This window comes from Dendropsophus ebraccatus, chromosome 5, assembly GCF_027789765.1.
Source record: "Dendropsophus ebraccatus isolate aDenEbr1 chromosome 5, aDenEbr1.pat, whole genome shotgun sequence".
In the NCBI taxonomy this organism is placed as follows: Eukaryota; Metazoa; Chordata; class Amphibia; order Anura; family Hylidae; genus Dendropsophus; species Dendropsophus ebraccatus.
The window spans coordinates 24950560-24971638 of record NC_091458.1 but is presented as its reverse complement, the minus strand read 5'-3'; the positions used below and the strand labels follow the sequence as shown (position 1 = coordinate 24971638).

Genomic DNA, 21079 nt, shown 5'->3' with positions numbered 1-21079 from the left:
ATGCCTCTCTGTTTACTTCACTGACTTACTTCACTGACTTGGTAATTAGTGGGGATCTCAGTAGTCAAACTCTCTCTCTGATCAGCTAGTTATCCCTCTACCTTGTTTATCGTGGGTTAACCCCTTTGACAAGAACAAAGGACAGATAGAGAAAAGTGTGACTGCGATCAGACTACACAGAGTTTGTTTGTAGTCTGTTGCCATGGAAACCCATAGCTCTGCATAGGAGTTGTGTAAGAGTAGTAGATTTTTAACCCAAACTATTTTGCAATGTTGCTTCTTTTTTTGTTCCAGTCCCTCTGGATAGAATATTTAGCATCTCATACATGTTTGGGTGTTTCCAACCTTGACTCACCATATATATGTAAAAATTCCGCCCACGACCATCTGTCAATGCTTCATACATGAATTCTTGTCTGTGCTGGCGTGTGGTGGAGTTGACTATACTTGGTGAGAATGTTACCTGCGGCACGTGTCTTCATGGAAATAGGAAAACACTGAATCTTTCATGGCTTTTTTTAGAGCTTCGCTGTGAGATAAACGCTCTGGAGCAGCAGATTATGTTAGCAGAAGCCGAGAAGGATTACTGGCTGCAGTATAAGAATGTGGGGAGCTGGGAACACGCCAAACAGATTCAGCACTTACAGGAAGAAATCAGCAACATTAAACAGAACTTCACCGAAATCGACGGTCAGTTCAGTGAATTTAATGCCACGGTAGATGGCAACCGCTCCCGCACTCAAGTGTTATGGATATCTGTATATACTTCTATGGTGCAAAAAGTTAATCTGCCAGAGAACAGATACGTTCTGCACAGAGATGAGTTTCCATGATGTTGTAGATACCTGATTATATGTTGCCGTATATTATACCATGTTGCCTGCTTAGAGTTTCATACATAGTCCTTGAAGTTTGCTGCTCTAGAAAGTCCATTGTGCTGCATACATACTATGGCCTCTACTTTTTATGTTTCCCAGGCAGTTCTTGATGGCCAAACTTGGTCTTCTCTAGACTGTAGGTTTTTAGCCTGTGGTATGTGTACCCCATTGGGTTAAGGCAACACCGATGAACTCTGTCCTATACAGTCCTTGGAGTCCAGTACTTTGGCGTTCCATACATCACGTGGAATCTAGTTGCTGAATGCCAGGTAGTTTGTTGGTTCTGCCAGTTCTTGTGTCCAGTTCTTCTAGCAGTCCATAGTTTTTAGGTTTATGGTGACCCAGACTGCCTATTGAAGGTATGGGGCTCCTTGGTGTCCAGTTCTTTGATGAGCCAGTAAGTCCATAGTGTCCACTTGTCTTAATGCTTCATACATTCTCTGGTGCATCCACTTTGGTTTGGTGCTCTTAACAGTGTTTCGTGTCTAGTACTTTGATGATTCAGGGAGCTAAAAGTGTCCAGTAGTTTCGTTCCCCACACGGTTCATGACATCAAGGTTTGGGGCTCTAAAAAGTCCTCGGTGTCCATTACTTTCGTAATCCAGTAAGTCCATAGTTTCCATTGGTTTGGTGTTCCATATATTCTGTAGTCTCCAATTGTATAGTGCCCAATAGTTTGATACTTAGTGGTTTGGTACTCCTGACAGTATGCTGTGTCCAGTAGTTTTGTACGCCAAAAATTCACAAAAGTCAAGTATAGTGCTCTAGACCAGCAAGACTACAATTCATCAATACCATCATGCTTGAACAGCTGAAAGGTATGACTTTAACTGTCTAGGTGTGATGGGAATTGTAGGTTTGCAACAGCGAGAGGGTTGCAAGTGTGACACCAGTGCTTTAGACAGTACTTGGTGTTCAGAACTTAGTTAATTCAAAGAGTCCAAAGTGTACAGTGATGAGGTGCTCTGTACATCCTGTGGTCTCCACTGTTTTCGTGCTCTAGACAGTACAACATGTACACTCACCGGCCACTTTATTAGGTACACCTGTCCAACTGCACGTTACCACTTAATTTCTAATCAGCCAATCACATGGGGGCAACTCAGTGCATTTAGGCATGTAGACATGGTCAAGACAATCTCCTGCAGTTCAAACCGAGCATCAGTATGGGGAAGAAAGGTGATTTGAGTGCCTTTGAATGTGGCATGGTTGTTGGTGCCAGAAGGGCTGGTCTGAGTATTTCAGAAACTGCTGATCTACTGGGATTTTCACGCACAACCATCTCTACGGTTTGCAGAGAATGGTCCGAAAAAGAAAAAACATCCAGTGAGCGGCAGTTCTGTGGGCGGAAATGCCTTGTTGAGGCCAGAGGTCAGAGGAGAATGGGCAGACTGGTTCGAGCTGATAAAAAAAAAGGCAACAGTGACTCAAATAGCCAACCGTTACAACCAAGGTAGGCAGAAGAGCATCTCTGAACGCACAGTATGTCCAACTTTGAGGCAGATGGGCTACAGCAGCAGAAGACCACACCGGGTGCCACTCCTTTCAGCTAAGAACAGGAAATTGAGGCTACAATTTGCACAAGCTCATCGAAATTGGACAGTAGAAGATTGGAAAAACGTTGCCTGGTCTGATGAGTCTCTATTTCTGCTGCGACATTCGGATGGTAGGGTCAGAATTTGGCGTCAACAACATGAAAGCATGGATCCATCCTGCCTTGTATCAACGGTTAAGGCTGGTGGTGGTGGTGTCATGGTGTGGGGAATATTTTCTTGGCACCCTTTGGGCCCCTTGGTACCAATTGAGCATGGTTGCAACGCCACAGCCTACCTGAGTATTGTTGCTGACCATGTCCATCCCTTTATGACCACAATGTACCCAACATCTGATGGCTACTTTCAGCAGGATAATGCGCCATGTCATAAAGCTAGAATCATCTCAGACTGGTTTCTTGAACATGACAATGAGTTCACTGTACTCCAATGGCCTCCACAGTCACCAGATCTCAATCCAATAGAGCATCTTTGGGATGTGGTGGAACGGGAGATTCGCATCATGGATGTGCAGCCGACAAATCTGCGGCAACTGGGTGATGCCATCATGTCAATATGGACCAAAATCTCTGAGGAATGCTTCCAGCACCTTGTTGTATCTATGCCACGAAGAATTGAGGCAGTTCTGAAGGCAAAAGGGGTCCAACCCATTACTAGCATGGTGTACCTAATAAAGTGGCCGGTGAGTGTAGGTTTGGTGCTGTAGACAGTCCTTGGTGTCCAGTATTTTGGTGCTCCAGGCCTCTCTAAGGGTCCCTACACAGAAATCACTCCCCTTTCCTTTCAGTTATTGTCCGAGCTCATGTACTCCCCCAATGATAAAACTTTTGTGCTTGTCCTGAGTTTTACTTTTTATTTCATTTTTATTTCATCTCAACTAAAAGCATATTTCCGAAGAAGCCTGGAGAAGACGAAACAGGAGATAGACATAGAGACAGAGAAGAAAATGGATCAAACCAGAGAGGTGGCGACACAGGTAACCAGTGTACAAAATGTAAAACCCTGAATACTCTAACATTTATTAATCTGGCAACCCCATTCCAGTAATCCGCCACTTCCATATGAAAAGACCAGAAGCAGAAGACTTTTAGCCCTTCCCTACTCAGCCACTTTTCATTTTTGCACTTTTGTTTTTCCTCCTCTTGTTTAAAGGGCCATAGCACTTGCATTTTTTCACCTACAGACCAATATGGGCTCTTATTGTTTGCAATACCAATTTTGCTTTGTAATATGACAGACAAGTTTTATTTTACTGCTTTGAAAAACTTAACATCTTTAAAAAAAAAAAAAAACTAAGGGGGGGATTTATCAAACATGGTGTAAAGTGAAACTGGCTCAGTTGCCCCAAGCAACCAATCAGATTCCACCTTTTATTTTCCAAAGAGTCTGTGAGGAATGAAAGGTGGAATCTGATTGGTTACTAGGGGCAACTGAGACAGTTTCACTTTACACCATGTTTGATAAATCTCCCCCTATATGTATTTAAAATAGTTCTATTCTGATCCTTATAACACTTTGGTTTTTTAGTCCATAGAGGGTTTTTGAAGCGTCATTTTTGTGCCATGTACTTTCTATCAGTATGTTGCTTGCGTATATGCGACTTTTTGATCACATTTTATTCAAGATTTTCTGGATGTGATCAATAATTTGCCATTTTGCTCTTTGTGCTTGCTTCGTTTACCGGAAGAGGTCAGGAATATTATAATTTAAAAGGGGTATTCCAACTTAAAACTAACTATCCACAGGATGGGGACAAGTAAGAGATTGCAGGGGGTCCAACCTCCGTATAACCTGGTGATCTCCAGATCGGCCACAGGCTGATGGAGAATGAATGGAGCTGCTAGAGAGAGCCAAGTACAGCACTCAGCTTATTCCTGCGGCTCTGTAGAGTGAATAGAGCTGCAGGTCAAGTGCCGTACCTGCGGCTCTATTCAAAAAAAAAACAGCCAGGGGCTGATATAGAGGTCACGCCCCCGCAATCTCTTACTTGTCCCCTACTCAAGTTAGTTTTAAGCTGGAATACCCCATAATAATTTGGGCGATTTCACACATGCCCATAGAAAATATGTTTATTTTTTTATTTATAAAATGGGAAAGGGGGAAGGGGGTGATTTTTTTTTCTTTGCTGTAATATTAAAGCCCCCTTGGGAACTCCTTTGAGCAATACGCTGATTGCTCATAGGGATCAATGCAGTACATATGTACTGCATTGATTGATGTTTTCCACATGCGATTGTTTCAGGCTGCTGCAGACAGCCTGAAACAATCGCAGAGCCGGAACGGTATCGGGAGCCAGAAGAGGACTGGGCTGTAAGTATGGCATCAATTGTCCCCTCCTGTAATATATAATTGATTCTTAAATTCAGGCACTTAACCATGGAAGGTGGAGTAGGTGATCATAATGATCTTTCTGATATTCTTTATTTCTTAGGACGCAGTGAAGCACATTGATGAGGACAGTCGGAAGGAGATGTTGGAGAACGAATGGTTAAAGCGGGAGGTAATACACAATTCCTCACCAGACCTTGGGCAGCATGTAACGTGATCCCACGTGTAGGTCATGAGTGTTACAATTGTCTGTGCAGGATTTCAAAACGTTTTTGTACTTTTGGTTTCTGGTAGTGTGCATGGCAAAGATGGTGGACAATTCAGCATTAGACCAGTGTGAACAGGCTGTACACTTCTTGTCCCCCTCAGGTTGATACCTACAGAAAAGATGTTCGTGATCTGGAGGTGGCTGTCTGTAAAACTGAGAAAGAAAATTTGCAATTAATAAATCATCTTTTTGATTGTCGACTTCAGGATCTAAAAATATCAAGGTACAGAAATAACCAATGCCATAATGATTAACCCCACGGAGGCCAGAGCACATTGCACCATAAAGGGAGATAGTTACTCTAAGTTTAAAAAGCTTAAAGGGGTATTCTGCTTTTCATATGTTGCTACCCATGGTGAGACTAACAATTCATTCCATACTTGTTATTACCTATTCAGTCTCCTTCCCCCAGTTCTGAGGTGTTGCTTTCTGCTGAAGATATAAAAAAACTTGTGTGAGCTTTTATCACTGCCCCCCCTCCTCCCCCCTCCCTTCTGAGACAGATGATTTAAAGAAGTCCCTATCTGCAAGTTTGTAGCTTGTTTGTAATGCCGAGAGGATTAATAACACAGTGAGTCCATCAGAAACTTGACCTCAGATTAACAATCCCAGCATTAAAAAAAAGCTACAAAGTTGCAGATTTATTACATTTGTCTCCTACTAAAGTCAGGGCAGGTGGGGAGGGTCCTGCTGCAGTCAGTTATCTTACAGCCACACAAGGGACAGGTACCCTAAGCTTTATGGGTGATTAGAGATCAGTGAGAAGCCTTGCTTTACCTTTGAGGAGCAGTGAGCATTATCTTCAGCAAGCAGACTGGCTCAGCTTAGATGCACACAGCTTAGGCTTTATCTGGGTCTATCCCTATCTCTCCTTCACATAGCACATGCTAAGTCCCGCCCCAACTTTCTATGGGCTGTCCCCATCGAGCTTTTACTAGAGACAGAATTTTCCTAACAACAGGCAGTGGACAGTGCAATACCACTCACAACCTGTGCACGGGGGTGGCACTGTTTTTAGGAGAATCCTGGAGATTAGATCTTGACTAGCAGGGTTAACTGGGTTGGTGCTGCACGTTCTGGGAAGATTTAGAGGGAACATTTAGTAAGCTCTTATGAAAGTTCATAGCCCTGTAGACATATCCATATTGTAATGATAAGAGGATTAGATTATTATTATTATTATTCCGATCCCAGATTAAATTTGCAGCCCACACAGCATAATGACACAATGAACTTTTACCATCCGGATAGATAAGCACAGTTATTCTACAAGGCTCTGTGCATATATGTGCACATATCGCTGACTTATGCTGCGTTTACACAGAACGATTATCGGGCGAATTCGCCCGATAACGATTGAATTCGAACGATAATTGTACGTGTAAACGCTGTGAACGATAAAATGACGAACGAGAAATCGTTTATTTTGATCTTACAACATGTTCTAAAATCGTCGTTCGCAAAAAATTCGCATATCGTTCTGTGTAAACAGTCGTTCACCGATTTTTCCTATGTGCGAGATAGGCTTAAATGATCGCAAAACGAATTTTCCGTACGATATATCGTACCGTCTAAACGCTGATTGTTATGAAAAAAAAAATCGTTACTCGTTAGTCGTACGATCGGGCGAATTATCGTTCCGTGTAAACGGAGCATAAGAGGGGTTCATTGCGGAGGTTCAAATAGCAGTTTGCCATGTGTTGTCTCTCTTAAAGGAGGTGGGGGGGGTTAGAAATACTACAACTGTTGGGCATAGAAATAACATGGGGGGGCAGCAATAGAAGTGAGCTAATCTTGTTGGGGGGCTGTGGCCTGGATACACGTATGGATATGTGAGCTCAGGGCTGTATGTAATATAGGTGCAATTTGCAAAGGAATAGAGATCAAGGTAAAGGGCAGGTCTTTTCAGCAGGACAGAGTATTTCAGAGACTGAGCTGATCTTGTGGGAAATCAGTGACCTATTCCCTCAGAGGCGTGACAATGTAAAGATGGTAGAATCAGATGTGTAATATATATATATATATATATATATATATATATATATATATATATATATATACACACACTCACCGGCCACTTTATTAGGTACACCTGTCCAACTGCACGTTACCACTTAATTTCTAATCAGCCAATCACATGGCGGCAACTCAGTGCATTTAGGCATGTAGACATGGTCAAGACAATCTCCTGCAGTTCAAACCAAGCATCAGTATGGGGAAGAAAGGTGATTTGAGTGCCTTTTAACGTGGCATGGTTGTTGGTGCCAGAAGGGCTGGTCTGAGTATTTCAGAAACTGCTGATCTACTGGGATTTTCACGCACAACCATCTCTAGGGTTTACAGAGAATGGTCTGAAAAAGAAAAAACATCCAGTGAGTGGCAGTTCTGTGGGCGGAAATGCCTTGTTGATGCCAGAGGTCAGAGGAGAATGGGCAGACTGGTTCGAGCTGATAGAAAGGCAACAGTGACTCAAATAGCCAACCGTTACAACCAAGGTAGGCAGAAGAGCATCTCTGAACGCACAGTACGGCCAACTTTGAGGCAGATGGGCTACAGCAGCAGAAGACCACACCGGGTGCCACTCCGCTCAGCTAAGAACAGGAAACTGAGGCTACAATTTGCACAAGCTCATCGAAATTGGACAGTAGAAGGTTGGAAAAACGTTGCCTGGTCTGATGAGTCTCGATTTCTGCTGCGACATTCGGATGGTAGGGTCAGAATTTGGCGTCAACAACATGAAAGCATGGATCCATCCTGCCTTGTATCAACGGTTCAGGCTGGTGGTGGTGGTATCATGGTGTGGGGAATATTTTCTTGGCACTCTTTGGGCCCCTTGGTACCAATTGAGCATCGTTGCAACGCCACAGCCTACCTGAGTATTGTTGCTGACCATGTCCATCCCTTTATGACCACAATGTACCCAACATCTGATGGCTACTTTCAGCAGGATAATGCGCCATGTCATAAAGCTAGAATCATCTCAGACTGGTTTCTTGAACATGACAATGAGTTCACTGTACTCAAATGGCCTCCACAGTCACCAGATCTCAATCCAATAGAGCATCTTCGGGATGTGGTGGAACGGGAGATTCGCATCATGGATGTGCAGCCGACAAATCTGCGGCAACTGTGTGATGCCATCATGTCAATATGGACCAAAATCTCTGAGGAAGCTTCCAGCACCTTGTTGAATCTATGCCACGAAGAATTGAGGCAGTTCTGAAGGCAAAAGGGGGTCCAACCCGTTACTAGCATGGTGTACCTAATAAAGTGGCCGGTGTGTGTGTGTGTGTGTGTGTGTGTGAAGGAGAGGTTTTTAGCAACGTAACTTACATCACTGACAGTTTTCTTCCCCATGAATCTAAATACTTCCTGGTTTCCTCTCTGAACTGTGACCCTGCTGTTGCCATGCACTTTCCCACAATCCCCCTTGCTTGTGTATGACATGAAGGCTAACTGCCAGTACTAGTGGTGCAGATCCTGTGACAACTGAACTGAGCATGTGTGACCAAACAAAGTGAACGCCCAGTGGTCCTTCAACAAGGGCAACAGATAATGAAACATAGCAGCACATGGGGGGATTACTGAGTCAATATCTCTCAAACAATACATTTTAAGAAATGCTGGTACATTGGAAATATGTTTCATTTTCCATAATGCATCAGTAGAGACCTAGGGGGAGATTTATCAAACATGGTGTAAAGTGAAACTGGTTTAGTTGCCCCTAGCAACCAATCAGATTCCACCTTTCATTTTACAAAGAATCTGTGAGGAATGAAAGGTGGAATCTGATTGGTTGCTAGGGGCAACTAAACCAGTTTCACTTTACACCATGTTTGATAAATCTCCCCCCTAGTTTTCTTCCTGACACCACCCCTTTAAGACTACAAGTGACAGTAAAAGAAGATTCACAGTAAAAAAAAAAAGTGGCCTTCCTTCCTGGCAGCACAGAGTATCTCAGAATACAAGTGGGCTGATTTTATAACAAGTATCCAATCTCACAATCAGGTTCGGCACTCCGTATTGGGTGGTGCACGCAGATAGGAACAAGTTCCACGTAAAATCTTAGATGAAATTCTCGGCACTCACCATTCAGAGTTTGCTTGTTGTATTTATTGCATCTCAAAGTGAAACATAAATGTTACAGGACGCGTTTCGGCTCACGCCTGGCCAAAGGTTTGAGCCGAAACGTGTCCTGTAACATTTATGTTTTATTTTGAGATGCAATAAATACAAGAAGCAAACTGAATGGTGAGTGCCGAGAATTTCATCTAAGTTTATAAGAAGTATATGATGTAATGATGTGAGGACAGGCATGCATGCGTCAGTGTCTGATAGGAAGAGATGAATGAGCAGGTGAAGAAGTAGGGACTTCTCAGCAGCACAGAGTATTTCAGACTCAGATGGTGGTGTGAGAGGCAGTGACCTGTGTATTCCTGATGTTAGTGAAGAGAGGACTGTATGTAACGGGGAAGATGTACTGTAAAATAGACATGTCAGAGATCATGTAAAGAGATAGGTAATGGAAATGGATCTCTCCAGCAGCACAGAGTATTTCAGATGACTGTGCTGATCTTGTAAAAGGCGCTGGCTCAGCCATGATGTTAGTGATGATGTTTTAGAAGAAAGCATGTCCTCCCAGAAGTGCAGAGTATTTCAGGAGATGAATGCATTGCGGATCTGAAGGGGCAGTTATTTGATGATGCCATCACCCTGTACCACATGAGTAATGCTCCCAGCAGCACAGAGTATTTCAGGAGATGAATGCACTGCTGATCTGAAGGGGGCAGTTATTAGATTATGCAATCACTCTGTATCACAGGAGTAATGCACCCAGCAGCAGAGTATTTTAGGAGATGATCTGGCCTTAACCTTTCCTCTCTGCCGTCAGTGAGCACAGAGCTCCATGTGACAGAGGCAGTGTCCTTCTGGGGGTGAGGGGTTTAGGAAGAGTCAGGATCTTGAGAAAATCTCAGTGTCTGTTGTCTTTTCTTCCATTGCAGGAACACATTTCTGACTGAGATGGCCGGCCTGGACCTCCCTGCAGATGGCGGGGTAATGGGAGAAGACCAGGACACAAGCTCAGGTTCTGAAACTGGTTTACAATAAGTCATAATCTAGACACAGGTCTGGCACCATCTGGATACACTTCAGAACCAATGGCCAGGAGAGGCCAAAGTGATCATAGACCAGGGGTAGAGAACCCTGGCTCTCCAGCTGTTGCAAAACTACAACTCCCATCATGACTGGACAGCCAACGCTAAAGCAGGCATGATGGGAGTTGTGGTTTTGCAACAGCTGGGGTGCCAAGGTTCCCTACACCTGTCGTAGGCTCTGACATCCACCATCATGTTAAAGGGGTTCTCCAGCGCTACAAAAATATGGCCACTTTTTCCCCTACTGTTGTCTCCAGTTCAGGTGCAGTTTGCAATTAAGCTCCTTTTACTTCAATGGAACTGAGTTTCAAAACCCCACCCAAACTGGAGACAACAGTAGGGGGAAAGTGGCCATGTTTTTGTAGCGCTGGATAACCCCTTCAAATCTCTATTCCACAGATGTAAACCATGCAGCCATCCAGCTGCTGTAAAACTACATTTACCATTATGTCTGGACAAACCACAGCTTTAGCAGTTTTGCAACAGCTGGAGGGCTACAGGTTGAACCTAAACAGTCAATTTTGGCGCTCTTTAAAGAGAATGCATTCCAATTTATTTTTTAACAATTACCACCAAATACAGATAACATTTATTTTTCTCTAGTCTTTTATTTGTTGGTCAGTTTTTTTTAATTTTTTTTTATTCTATATTCCGTACATGATTATGGTGACATGATCATCCATCTTGCCTGAGCTTCTCCTGCTATCAGCAGCCACATGGAACATAGGAAATTTCTATGAGTTCTAGGAGTTTCTATGGGCGAGTGTTGTGGGCATGCTTTTTGGCCTGGGAAGGAAGAGGAGAGCTGGGATCACTGCCTATTGTCATTGGTGGATCATGTGTTAACTTTATAATAGAGATGGAATAGGTCATTGTAATCCTGAGATAAAGTGATCTGTACAAAACAGGACGTGAGGCTCAATGGTCAGCGCAAGAAAAATTTGAAAGCAAAAAAATGTATTTTTAACAATATATAATTGATTAAAATCCTGATGATACTTTCCCTTTAAGGGTGCGTTCACACACACAGGATCCGCAGCAGATTTGATGCTGTGTTCAGTTATTTAAATGAAATCTGCTGTGGATCTGCTGCGGATCCTGTAGGTGTGAACGTACCCTAAAGATGACCTATCACCTAGATGAGTGCTTCTGATGGTGCGTTTACACGTACCGATCATACAAATTTGTGCGATAACGATCGAATTCGAACGATAATCGTACGTGTAAACGCAGCGAACGATCATACAACGAACGATACATCGCGCATTTTGACCTTTCAACATGTTATCAAATCGTTGTTCGTCGTTCGCAAATCGTTCCGTGTGAACAGTCGTTCGCCGATTTAACCAATGTGTGAGATAGGCTTAAGCGTTCACAAAACAAATTTTCCGTACGATATATCGTACCGTCTAAACGCTGCTCTTTATGAAAAAAAAACGTTACTCCGACATCGTTAATCGTACGATCGGGCCAATTATCGTTACGTGTAAACGCAGCATTAGTTCCAGTCTTCATGGCCCACCAACAGGTCATGTTTGTAGGATGAATATGTACAAACAACACCTGTGGTGATACCTGATGCTCCGAGTATAATTATATCACCTGTGAAATACTAAGGAAGTCCTCAAAACATGGCCTGTTGGAGGACTGGAATTGAGAAGCACTGACCTAGATACCATGCAGGCATCCATCATGGAGGTGTTGGGTAGCAATGACACTTATTGGGACAGGTTCACATCTTATAAGAACAGAAGACAGATGACTGGAATATGTTTGCCTCTAGGTGAAGATCAAGGACATATAAAGACGCTGACAGCCGAGGGGAACATCATTTATATGAACAGAAAGGAGACAAGTCCCTCTACGACACTCCATCTGAGCCACCTGCTACGTGAGGAGGAAGAGGAGGAAAAGGGCTTCAAGGTAGGACAACTGGGTGATTGTACCCGCATAGTATAATCAGTGTTGAAGGGGTTAATCAGGAAAATCAGATTTATTATCATTAAAAAGAAAAGCACCACCCCTGTCCTCAGGTTGTGTGTGGTATTACAACTTGTCTCCAGTCAATGGAACTGAGCTGCAAAACGCCACACCCAACCGGAGGACACGAGTGGCAGTGTTTCTTAAAGGGGTTATCCAGCACTACAAAAACATGGCCACTTTCTTCCAGAGACAGCTCCACTCTTGTCTCCAGTTTGGCTGCAGGTTTTGCAATTCAAGGGGTTATCCCGCGCTGCAAAAACATGGCCACTTTCCCCCCTACTGTTGTCTCCAGTTCAGGTGCAATTTACAATTAAGCTCCATTTACTTCAATGGAACTGAGTTTCAAAACCACATCCAAATCTGGAGACAACAGTAGGGGGAAAGTGGCCATGTTTTTGTAGCACTGGATAACCTCTTTAAGTTCCATTGAAGTGAATGGAGCTCAATTGTAAAACACATCTGAACTGGAGACAAGAGGCACTGTCTCTGGTAGAAAGTGGCCATGTTTTTGTAGTGCTGGATAACCCCTTTAAAGGAAGAACCTATGTTTTTTTCCTACTCCTGGAGAATCCCATTCATACAAGAGGGCGGGGGGGGGGGGGGGGTTTCTCATTAAACATAGCACAAATAAATGTTTGATCACCTGAGGTTCTATGATTGATCATTGTACCCCCCTTGCTCACACATCCTATTATCCTTTGCATATCAGTCCCTTATGGCAGGGATGGGAACCTGCGGCCCTCCAGCTGATGCAAAACTACAATCCCCATCATGGCCGGACAACCTAAGCTTAGGTTTTAGCTCTCCAGGCATGATGGGAATTGTAGTTTTGCAACAGTTGTAGGTTCTGAAGGTTCCCCATTCCTGCATTATAGATTTCAAGGACTCTGCTTGCTGTCAGTGGAGAGAAGAATATTCAGGCCATGGGATGATCCCGTCTGAACAGTGATTGGTCCCATTCAATGACACCAAGCAGAGATCATGAAAACCTCAAGTAGTAAATGCAATAATGTACCAGCTTCATGACCCTTTACTTTATAGGGATATTTACGCCTGGGCCCCCTGGAGCGGAAACTGTTAACCGTTATGGGACAAACCAAACCTATACACAAGCAGAGCGCGGAGGGGAAGCTTCCAGAACAGTCCGGCGGCGGCAGCAGCGATCAGAAGAGATCACAGTGGCCGCTTACACCGCGGATGATAAAATCGGCCTTCCCGTAATCAGCAAAACATAAGTCAGCACTCAGTAACACGGCCATCATTCATCACACACCAGGGGACAACGTCTTACAGCCGGGATCATAGTCACTGGGACAATCACAGGAAGGTCACATTCCATCATGGAGGCCTGCATGATGACTGTTTCCTGAGATAGCCAGTGAGGAGGAAGCATCTCCGGCTTATGGGACTGTATAGCAGGACTGACATGCCTCATCCAAAGAAAAATTAAGTAGATCCTTAGCTCTATTAAAATGTTCATCCTTATTTAAAACCTTGCATCAATGTGTAAAAGCAGCGGTAACTCCAACGCGTTTCAGGGTGCTAACTCCTTAATCGTAGCCCATGCTTCATTAGGATTACATTGGGAGACACAATGGTTAGTATGCCAGTTACTGCCCCTTTGGTGCTTCTAGTTGCCTGGCAACCAACTACCTTCCTGTCTAGGTGACCACCACCTGAGCTTTATATTAAGTGGTGTCTCTCCATGCAGCCTCAGAATGGACAAATGTAAGTAATAAAGACTTAAAGTTCTTTTTTAAAACCCTAAAGTGAAGGCAATACAGAAAAGATGGTGTCACACTAAGTACTGATCTACTGACAAACCTGACTAAATAGAGGGGGAGAGGGGTGTACATTTAAGAGTCAGCACAGTGCGCATAAAGTAATAGGAACACTGGTACTTACGCAAGGGACAACTGGCCAGAGGTTATGGGTACTGTGAGATGAGGAAAGCTTTGATTTACCTTTCAGGAACAGTCTGGACCCTCTGAGGAGGCAAACAGACTCACAGATTGCTGGTAGAGTCCAGAGTCATTTTATCTCCTGTGCATAGCACTAAGGCCTGTACGTTCAAGAGGCAGCACTATGTGCATTAAGTAATAGGAACACTGGTACTTACATAAGGCACAACTACTTAAAGGTCATGGATAGTAAAAGATGAGAGAGAAGCCTTGATTTACCTAATGTCATGTGGCTGAGCAGGCAGGTCAGGTGGGGTTGGGCTGTCACACAACATGGAATAAAAGTGAAAGGACCAGAGGCATCTACGCTGCAGCTGCTGGAGACTGCTTGTTTATTTTTAATACAACCCCTTCAAGACCAGGAGCAAGTTTTTGTTTTGCCTGGACATCCCCTGTAAACTTTTTTTTTTTATACGTACAACATCTGGGAATCGATGGTGCTTAAAGAGGTGGTTGCCATCAGGGCCGATTCTGGGGTTTCTGCCGCCTGAGGCAAACCTCAGGCGGCCGCCCCCTGACAACCCCCCCGCCGCCGTCGCCGCCGCCGTAACCGAATCACCCGCGCCTGCACCCCCCGCACCCCCCCCCCCCGCCGTAACCGAATCACCCGCGCCTGAACGCCCCGCACCCCCCCTGCAGCCACTCACCTGTCCTGCAGCAGCCGTCCCGTCCCGCTCACCGCTGTCTCCCGACACTGCAGCCGCTCACCTGTCCTGCCGCAGCCGTCCCGTCCCACCGCTGTTCCTTTCCGCGCTCCAGTGCTGTCAGTCAGCAGCTGTCATCGCCCTCCAGAGAGTCGTGAGTGCCTGGGGTCAGCGGGGGCATCGCGGCCCCCGCTGACCACGGGCACTCACGACTCGCTGGAGGGCGATGACAGCTGCTGACTGACGGCGCGGGACAGCGGTAAGCGTTGGCGGCGGGACCGGACGGCTGCGGCAGGACAGGTGAGCGGCTGCAGGCGCAGGGCTGCTGTCTGCCGCCCCCTGCAGGGGCGCAGAATCTGCCGCCTGAGGCGGAATACTCATTCCGCCTCATGGCAGAAACGGCCCTGGTTGCCATGAAGGAATGATCTGATGTGTACCACATACATATATGCGGGCAGCCCATAGCATATAGCAGCGGTATCCTGTTCCACGGAGCGACGGCAGCAGATCATTACTATAGGAGTCGTTTGTCTTTCAACATGTTGAAAGAGAAATGACAGCAACGATCAGCCGACATCGTTCATGTCGGCTGATCGTTGCCTTCCATTACACAGGACGATTATCGGCCGTCACAGCAGATAATCGATTCGTGTAATAGGGCCTTAACGTTACCTCCGCAATAAAGCACCGACACCAAATAACCACACGTAAGGAATCCAACCTGTTGAAGCTGAATTTTATTTGAAAATCCACCAATTCCTGACCACATACAATTTTTTTAATATTTTAAACAAAAATAGAATCTGCAGAGACAATGCAGCAGGTACGCGTTTCATGTACAGAATTGCTTTCATGCCGAGAATTTCCCTTTCCGAACGTTCCTTCCAGCGTTTTTTTTTTAAAGATTTATTTACATGACGAGCGCTGATCAACAGCACTGGGGGATTTTTCCCCTTTAAAACAGAGAGGGTTGTGGGTGTGCGTGGCTGTAAGGCACTGCATGACAAGGGTCTGACATGGCGCTCTCCCATAGGAAGGCTGGGGTAGTACTCAGGGTCGTCACCTGTATCAGCAATGGGTTACAGCGGGGAGTGTCGGAAGAAAAGCGGGGTGTGGCTTAACCCCTCCATCCCCAACTTTATGGAAAAACGTGTTTATGGCACTTAAAGTGACAGGCTTAAAATCCCTCCCCTCCCCAACATATTATCCCACCCGAAACTTTACAGGATTTAAAAGGAAATTGTACATTGAAAGCAATTCCTCACATTCATTTTTCCCTATTTTCTTCTCATAAAAGGCATTACCATGTCAAATGTAAAATAATATTCTGCCAAGCACAAAGCAACATTTTTGTCGTCTTCATCCCCCCCCCCTCCCTCCATGATCCAATTTAAAATGTAGTGCTCGCCCTACTCGCCCCCCTCCCACCCCACTTTGCAGACTTCTAGGCACATCTCCCACTACTGGAATTAAAGCAGCTTGATAGGATCCCGGGTCTACCGAATTCCCCTCGTACCCCCCTCCCCTAGCCGTATACGGACTTTACTTTTAAAATATTTAGTGCTTGGTATGGAATCACTTTTTATAATAATAAAAAAAAATAAAAAAAAAAACTGTATACATCCATACATATCTCATAAGGTGTTCGATACATTAATTGTTAAACTGATAATCATAAATAAATACAAATAATACATAAGGAATGTCTACTGCAAACTGAATATATATATATACTTAGATATCTGAAATTGTGTAGCGCGAGAGAGAGAGGAAGGGGGTGGCTGGGCTAGTGGGGGCGTTAACCTCATTTTACGGCCTATGATAGGTGTAAAAAACTGAGAGGGAAGGTGATTTGTGTTGGTTAGGAGACTGGCTGCGCGTCGTGTGTTCTCGTATTCCCTTGTCCTGTGCCCCTGGGGGAGGAAGAGGGGGCACGAGTACAGTAGGAGGAAGTCTGTACCCCTTCACGTCACACTCAGTACACTCGGAAAATCTACTGTAGGACTCGTGACCAGAGACCATGGCGCGCACCCCCCCTCCCCCTTCGATTTCCATGCGGCTGTCAGCTCGATCTGGTACCATTGGTGAGGACGTGGAGAGAGCTTCTTATCAGCAGCTTGGATTTGTCTGGAAGTAGGGATTTGTTACATAGCCTTTTTTTTTCTTTAAATCTTTCGTCATCTAAGGGCGCTCCGGTCCAGCTGGGTTACATGAACTGCATCTGTGGATGGGAGAAAAAAAAAAGAGAGGAAAGTGATGTAGATGAGAAGAGCTTAGCTTATGCTTCTCCATTAGGGAATTAGCCTGGCAGGATACACCACTCTTTGCTACCATCGACTACCATTCTACCAACAGCTTCTTCAAAACATGACTTAAAGGGGTTTTCCAGGTTTACAAAAACATGTCCACATTCTTCCAGAAACAGAGCCTCTTGTCCTCAGTTTGGGTGTGGGTTTTAAAGTTCTCTTTCATCGAAGTCAATGGAGCTGAATTGTAATACCTCACACAACCTGAGGAAAGAGGTGGCGCTGTTTTTGCAGCAAAGTGGCTAATTTTTTTAATAGTAGAGCTGGAAGATAACATGCTTAGCAAGAACTTTTCTCGACCCAACTGGTCAAAGCATGTCGTACAGATATGTCAAACCTTTCCCTTTAAAGTGGAAGTACCCATTTTCTATTTCACATTAGATTTTTGTGGGATTTGCACCCAAAATGTAGCAAGAGTGTTGTATCCTGCAGGCAGGCCTGGTTCGGAGGCGAGTCCCTGGAGGTGCATACAACATAATCCGGACTGGTCACCTTTAAGTAGAGAAAATAAAAAAGCTGAATACAAAACAGCAGGTGCTGCATGCAAGAAACGGATCAAAGCTGTGGAGATCAGGCCTATAAAAAAAAATTGGAAAGTGTAAATTATCAACATAACGTGACGCCAAAACACAGAGAAATAAAGGAGATTAAGTGAATAGGGGTAGAAGGGAAAGGAGGCAACACAAGGGGGAGGGGAGGTGCGTCTGCTGTTATTTAAGATCGGGGGTTGAGAAGGGTCCACAAACCTTTCTGGAGGGCGATGATCTACGAGATGAGTAAAGTCAGGCTCCCCTAATGTTACCCCCTACTCATGGCACTGGGACCATACCTAAGCATCTATGGGCAAAGAAGAAGCCTAGAGCTGTGTGGTGACTGATCACATTACACTAAAATCGCACGTAATGTTAGTGAATAATGTGTCTAAAATGCCGCACTGATAAATAAAAATCCAACTTTGAGGGATTTTTGGTCACAGGTCGCATGTGACTTACCATTTACCTCAATGCAAATAATGTGTGACTGCAGCCTGCCTGCAATATTAACTATTTCTCATTAAGACTGATCAACATAAAGTAGAGGTCAAACTATCCATCCATTAAGGTATATATTCAGCATGTATTATATACTCCAGAGCTGCATTCACAATTCTGCTGGTTGCTATTGGAAACTGTCAACAAGCTTGGTGAGCTCCTATAATACATGTGCTCTCTGTATGTGACCTGTAAATAGGAAATGGTCGTATCTATGTGGGAGCCAGGATCAAAGCAGGTCTTACTATTCACAGGATTAGTGCAAGGCCATAAAACCAAGGGGTAAAACTAAAAAGTGAGAAGCCCCGGGAGGAGCGGCTCTTCCTGCCCCCTCCTTGCAGGTTTAGCCGACTATACCTATATGGTCCTACAAGAAATCCTGTAAAGAGAGCTGTGGATAGGGCTCCTTCCCGGGCGCTCTGTGAGGACTCTGACTGGAAGGACTGGAGGCTGCAGACAACTGGGTGAGAGGAGAGGCAGAGAGAGAAACACATCTGAGACATGGATGGGGAAAAGGTCACCAGGGTCACCATAGACTCCCCCATCCCCAATAGACAGAAATAGAGAAGACAGACAGAAAATAAGAAGGCAATCCCGATCCCTGGTATATGGAGATGGAAAAGCTGGGTATAGCTGTTATAGCAGCCATATTGCTATTGCAAAACTACAATTCCCATCAAGTTTTAGCTTTGGCTGTCCAGGCATGGTGGGAATTGTAGTTTTGCAGCAGCTCGAGGGAGACCAGTTTGACACCTGTGACGTCGGTGATGACTTTTAATCTTGGGGTATGTTCACAGGTGATTTATAGGCAGCAGATTATATATTATGTTATGTTCAATCCTACTAGAATAAATAATCAGTATGAACACTGCAGCACATACTCTACACATGAACATACCCCAAGACGATGGTACAGGACTCACTGCAGCATATACCCTACATGTGAGTATACCCCAAGACGATGGTACAGGACTCACTGCAGCATATACCCTACATGTGAGTATACCCCAGGATGATAATACGGACTCACTGCAGCATATACCCTACATGTGAGTATACCCCAGGATGATAATACAGGACTCACTGCAGTAAATATCCTACATGTGAGTATACCCCAATATGATGATACAGGATGCACTGCAGCATATACCCTACATGTGAGCATACCCCAATATGATGGTACAGGATGCACTGCAGCATATACCCTACATGTGAGCATACCCCAAGAGAATTATATGGGACTCACTGCAGCATATGCACTACATGCAAGTATACCCCCAAGACGATGGTACAGGACAACACTGCAGCATATACTCTACACGTGAGGATACCTCAAGATGATCATACGGGACTCACTGCAGCATATATCCTATGTGAGCATACCCTAAGATAATGGTACAGGATGCACTGCAGTAAATATCCTACATGTGAGCATACCCCAATATGATGGTACAGGATGCACTGCAGCATATACCCTACATGTGAGTATACCCCAAGAGAATTATATGGGACTCACTGCAGCATATGCACTACACGTGAGTATACCCCAGGATGATAATACAGGACTCACTGCAGCATATACCCCTACACATGAAGCTACCCCAAAATGATGGTACAGGATGCACTGCAGCATATATCCTACATGTGAGCATACCCCAATATGATGGTACAGGATGCACTGCAGCATATATCCTACATGTGAGCATACCCCAATATGATGGTACAGGATGCACTGCAGCATATATCCTACATGTGAGCATACCCCAATATGATGGTACAGGATGCACTGCAGCATATATCCTACATGTGAGCATACCCCAATATGATGGTACAGGATGCACTGCAGCATATATCCTACATGTGAGCATACCCCAATATGATGGTACAGGATGCACTGCAGCATATATCCTACATGTGAGCATACCCCAATATGATGGTACAGGATGCACTGCAGCATATATCCTACATGTGAGCATACCCCAATATGATGGTACAGGATGCACTGCAGCATATATCCTACATGTGAGCATACCCCAATATGATGGTACAGGATGCACTGCAGCATTTACCCCTACATGTGAGTATACCCCAAGAGAATTATATGGGACTCACTGCAGCATATATCCTACATGAAATTTATCACAACTAAAATGTACGATGCCAAGCGCTGGTAAGTTTCTAGATAAAACCAGATAAGTGTATAGAAGTAGCTGGCACCAATTCGAGCTGCTATGTCTCGCCTTCACTAAAACCTAAGAATAAGCGGGCGAGGGTCCAACAACTGTTAGCATCAATAAAGGTCTGAGTGAGAATAGGAGCGAGCAAGTACAGAGGATGCAGTGTGAGCCCCAGTATCCCACAATGCAGCTATTCCCCAGGCTGACACACACACACAAAGGGCCTGGGCCACAGCACAGACTCCCCAATGTAATGATAGAGATCACACAGAGACTGACAATCATCCTTCTCTCTATTTGTACAAATGAGGAGGGGGATTAGCTGGGATGAGCTGGTGGAGCCGCGTATGTCTTTCTATGACCTCCCATCTAATGAAATAAAAGATTAAAAATGCAAAAACAGCATCAGATAAGCCGGGATTAAGGGCTCACATATGACTGTGGGTATAAATATGGCCGGGGCACAGAGAAGAATATGATCAACAGCTGCATGTACACTGATGGCTGCACCTAGACGAGGGGCCCAAGAGATCCCCTACCACATATAGGACAGCAGTAAGAGCTATGGCATGTAATGCTTCACACCAAAGCTTCAAGCTTTACTCCCTACATTGCTAGGTTTTTACACGGAGACTTTGCATTAAGGACGTATTAAGGGACGTCCATCAACAAGGTTACATAAAGGGATATTCCTATTTTAGCATCCCAAGCATATTGACGGCACATGCCGTGAAGATCTCACATCTGGAAGAGATAGAGGAAAGTGTGATTGCAGGATCAGACTACAGAGGCCC

General features: G+C 44.6%; 2 protein-coding genes across 14 annotated transcripts in view; one reads left to right on the top strand and one right to left on the bottom strand.

The window, feature by feature from the left end:
• The window catches only part of CCDC83 (coiled-coil domain containing 83), a 71212-nt gene extending 57516 nt beyond the window's left edge, over nt 1-13696 (top strand). For 2 of the 3 annotated variants that reach the window (XM_069972004.1, XM_069972005.1), the window contains 7 exons: nt 523-690; nt 3316-3407; nt 4863-4931; nt 5129-5250; nt 10031-10113; nt 11967-12106; nt 13208-13696. In XM_069972004.1, the coding sequence (XP_069828105.1) occupies nt 523-690; nt 3316-3407; nt 4863-4931; nt 5129-5250; nt 10031-10113; nt 11967-12106; nt 13208-13387 (854 nt within the window). In that variant the 3' untranslated portion in view covers nt 13388-13696. The remainder of the gene's footprint in view (nt 1-522; nt 691-3315; nt 3408-4862; nt 4932-5128; nt 5251-10030; nt 10114-11966; nt 12107-13207) is intronic. The other variant, XM_069972002.1, reaches the window with a different exon arrangement.
• Nucleotides 13697-15491: 1795 nt separating this feature from the next.
• Nucleotides 15492-21079, bottom strand: part of PICALM (phosphatidylinositol binding clathrin assembly protein) — a 59853-nt gene continuing 54265 nt past the window's right edge. For 8 of the 11 annotated variants that reach the window (XM_069969677.1, XM_069969680.1, XM_069969683.1 and 5 more), the window contains one exon: nt 15492-16992. In XM_069969677.1, coding sequence (XP_069825778.1) covers nt 16978-16992 — 15 coding nt within the window. In that variant the 3' untranslated portion in view covers nt 15492-16977. Of the gene's footprint in view, nt 16993-17025; nt 18569-21079 lie in introns of those variants that run through there. The other 3 variants (XM_069969687.1, XM_069969688.1, XM_069969686.1) reach the window with 3 other exon arrangements.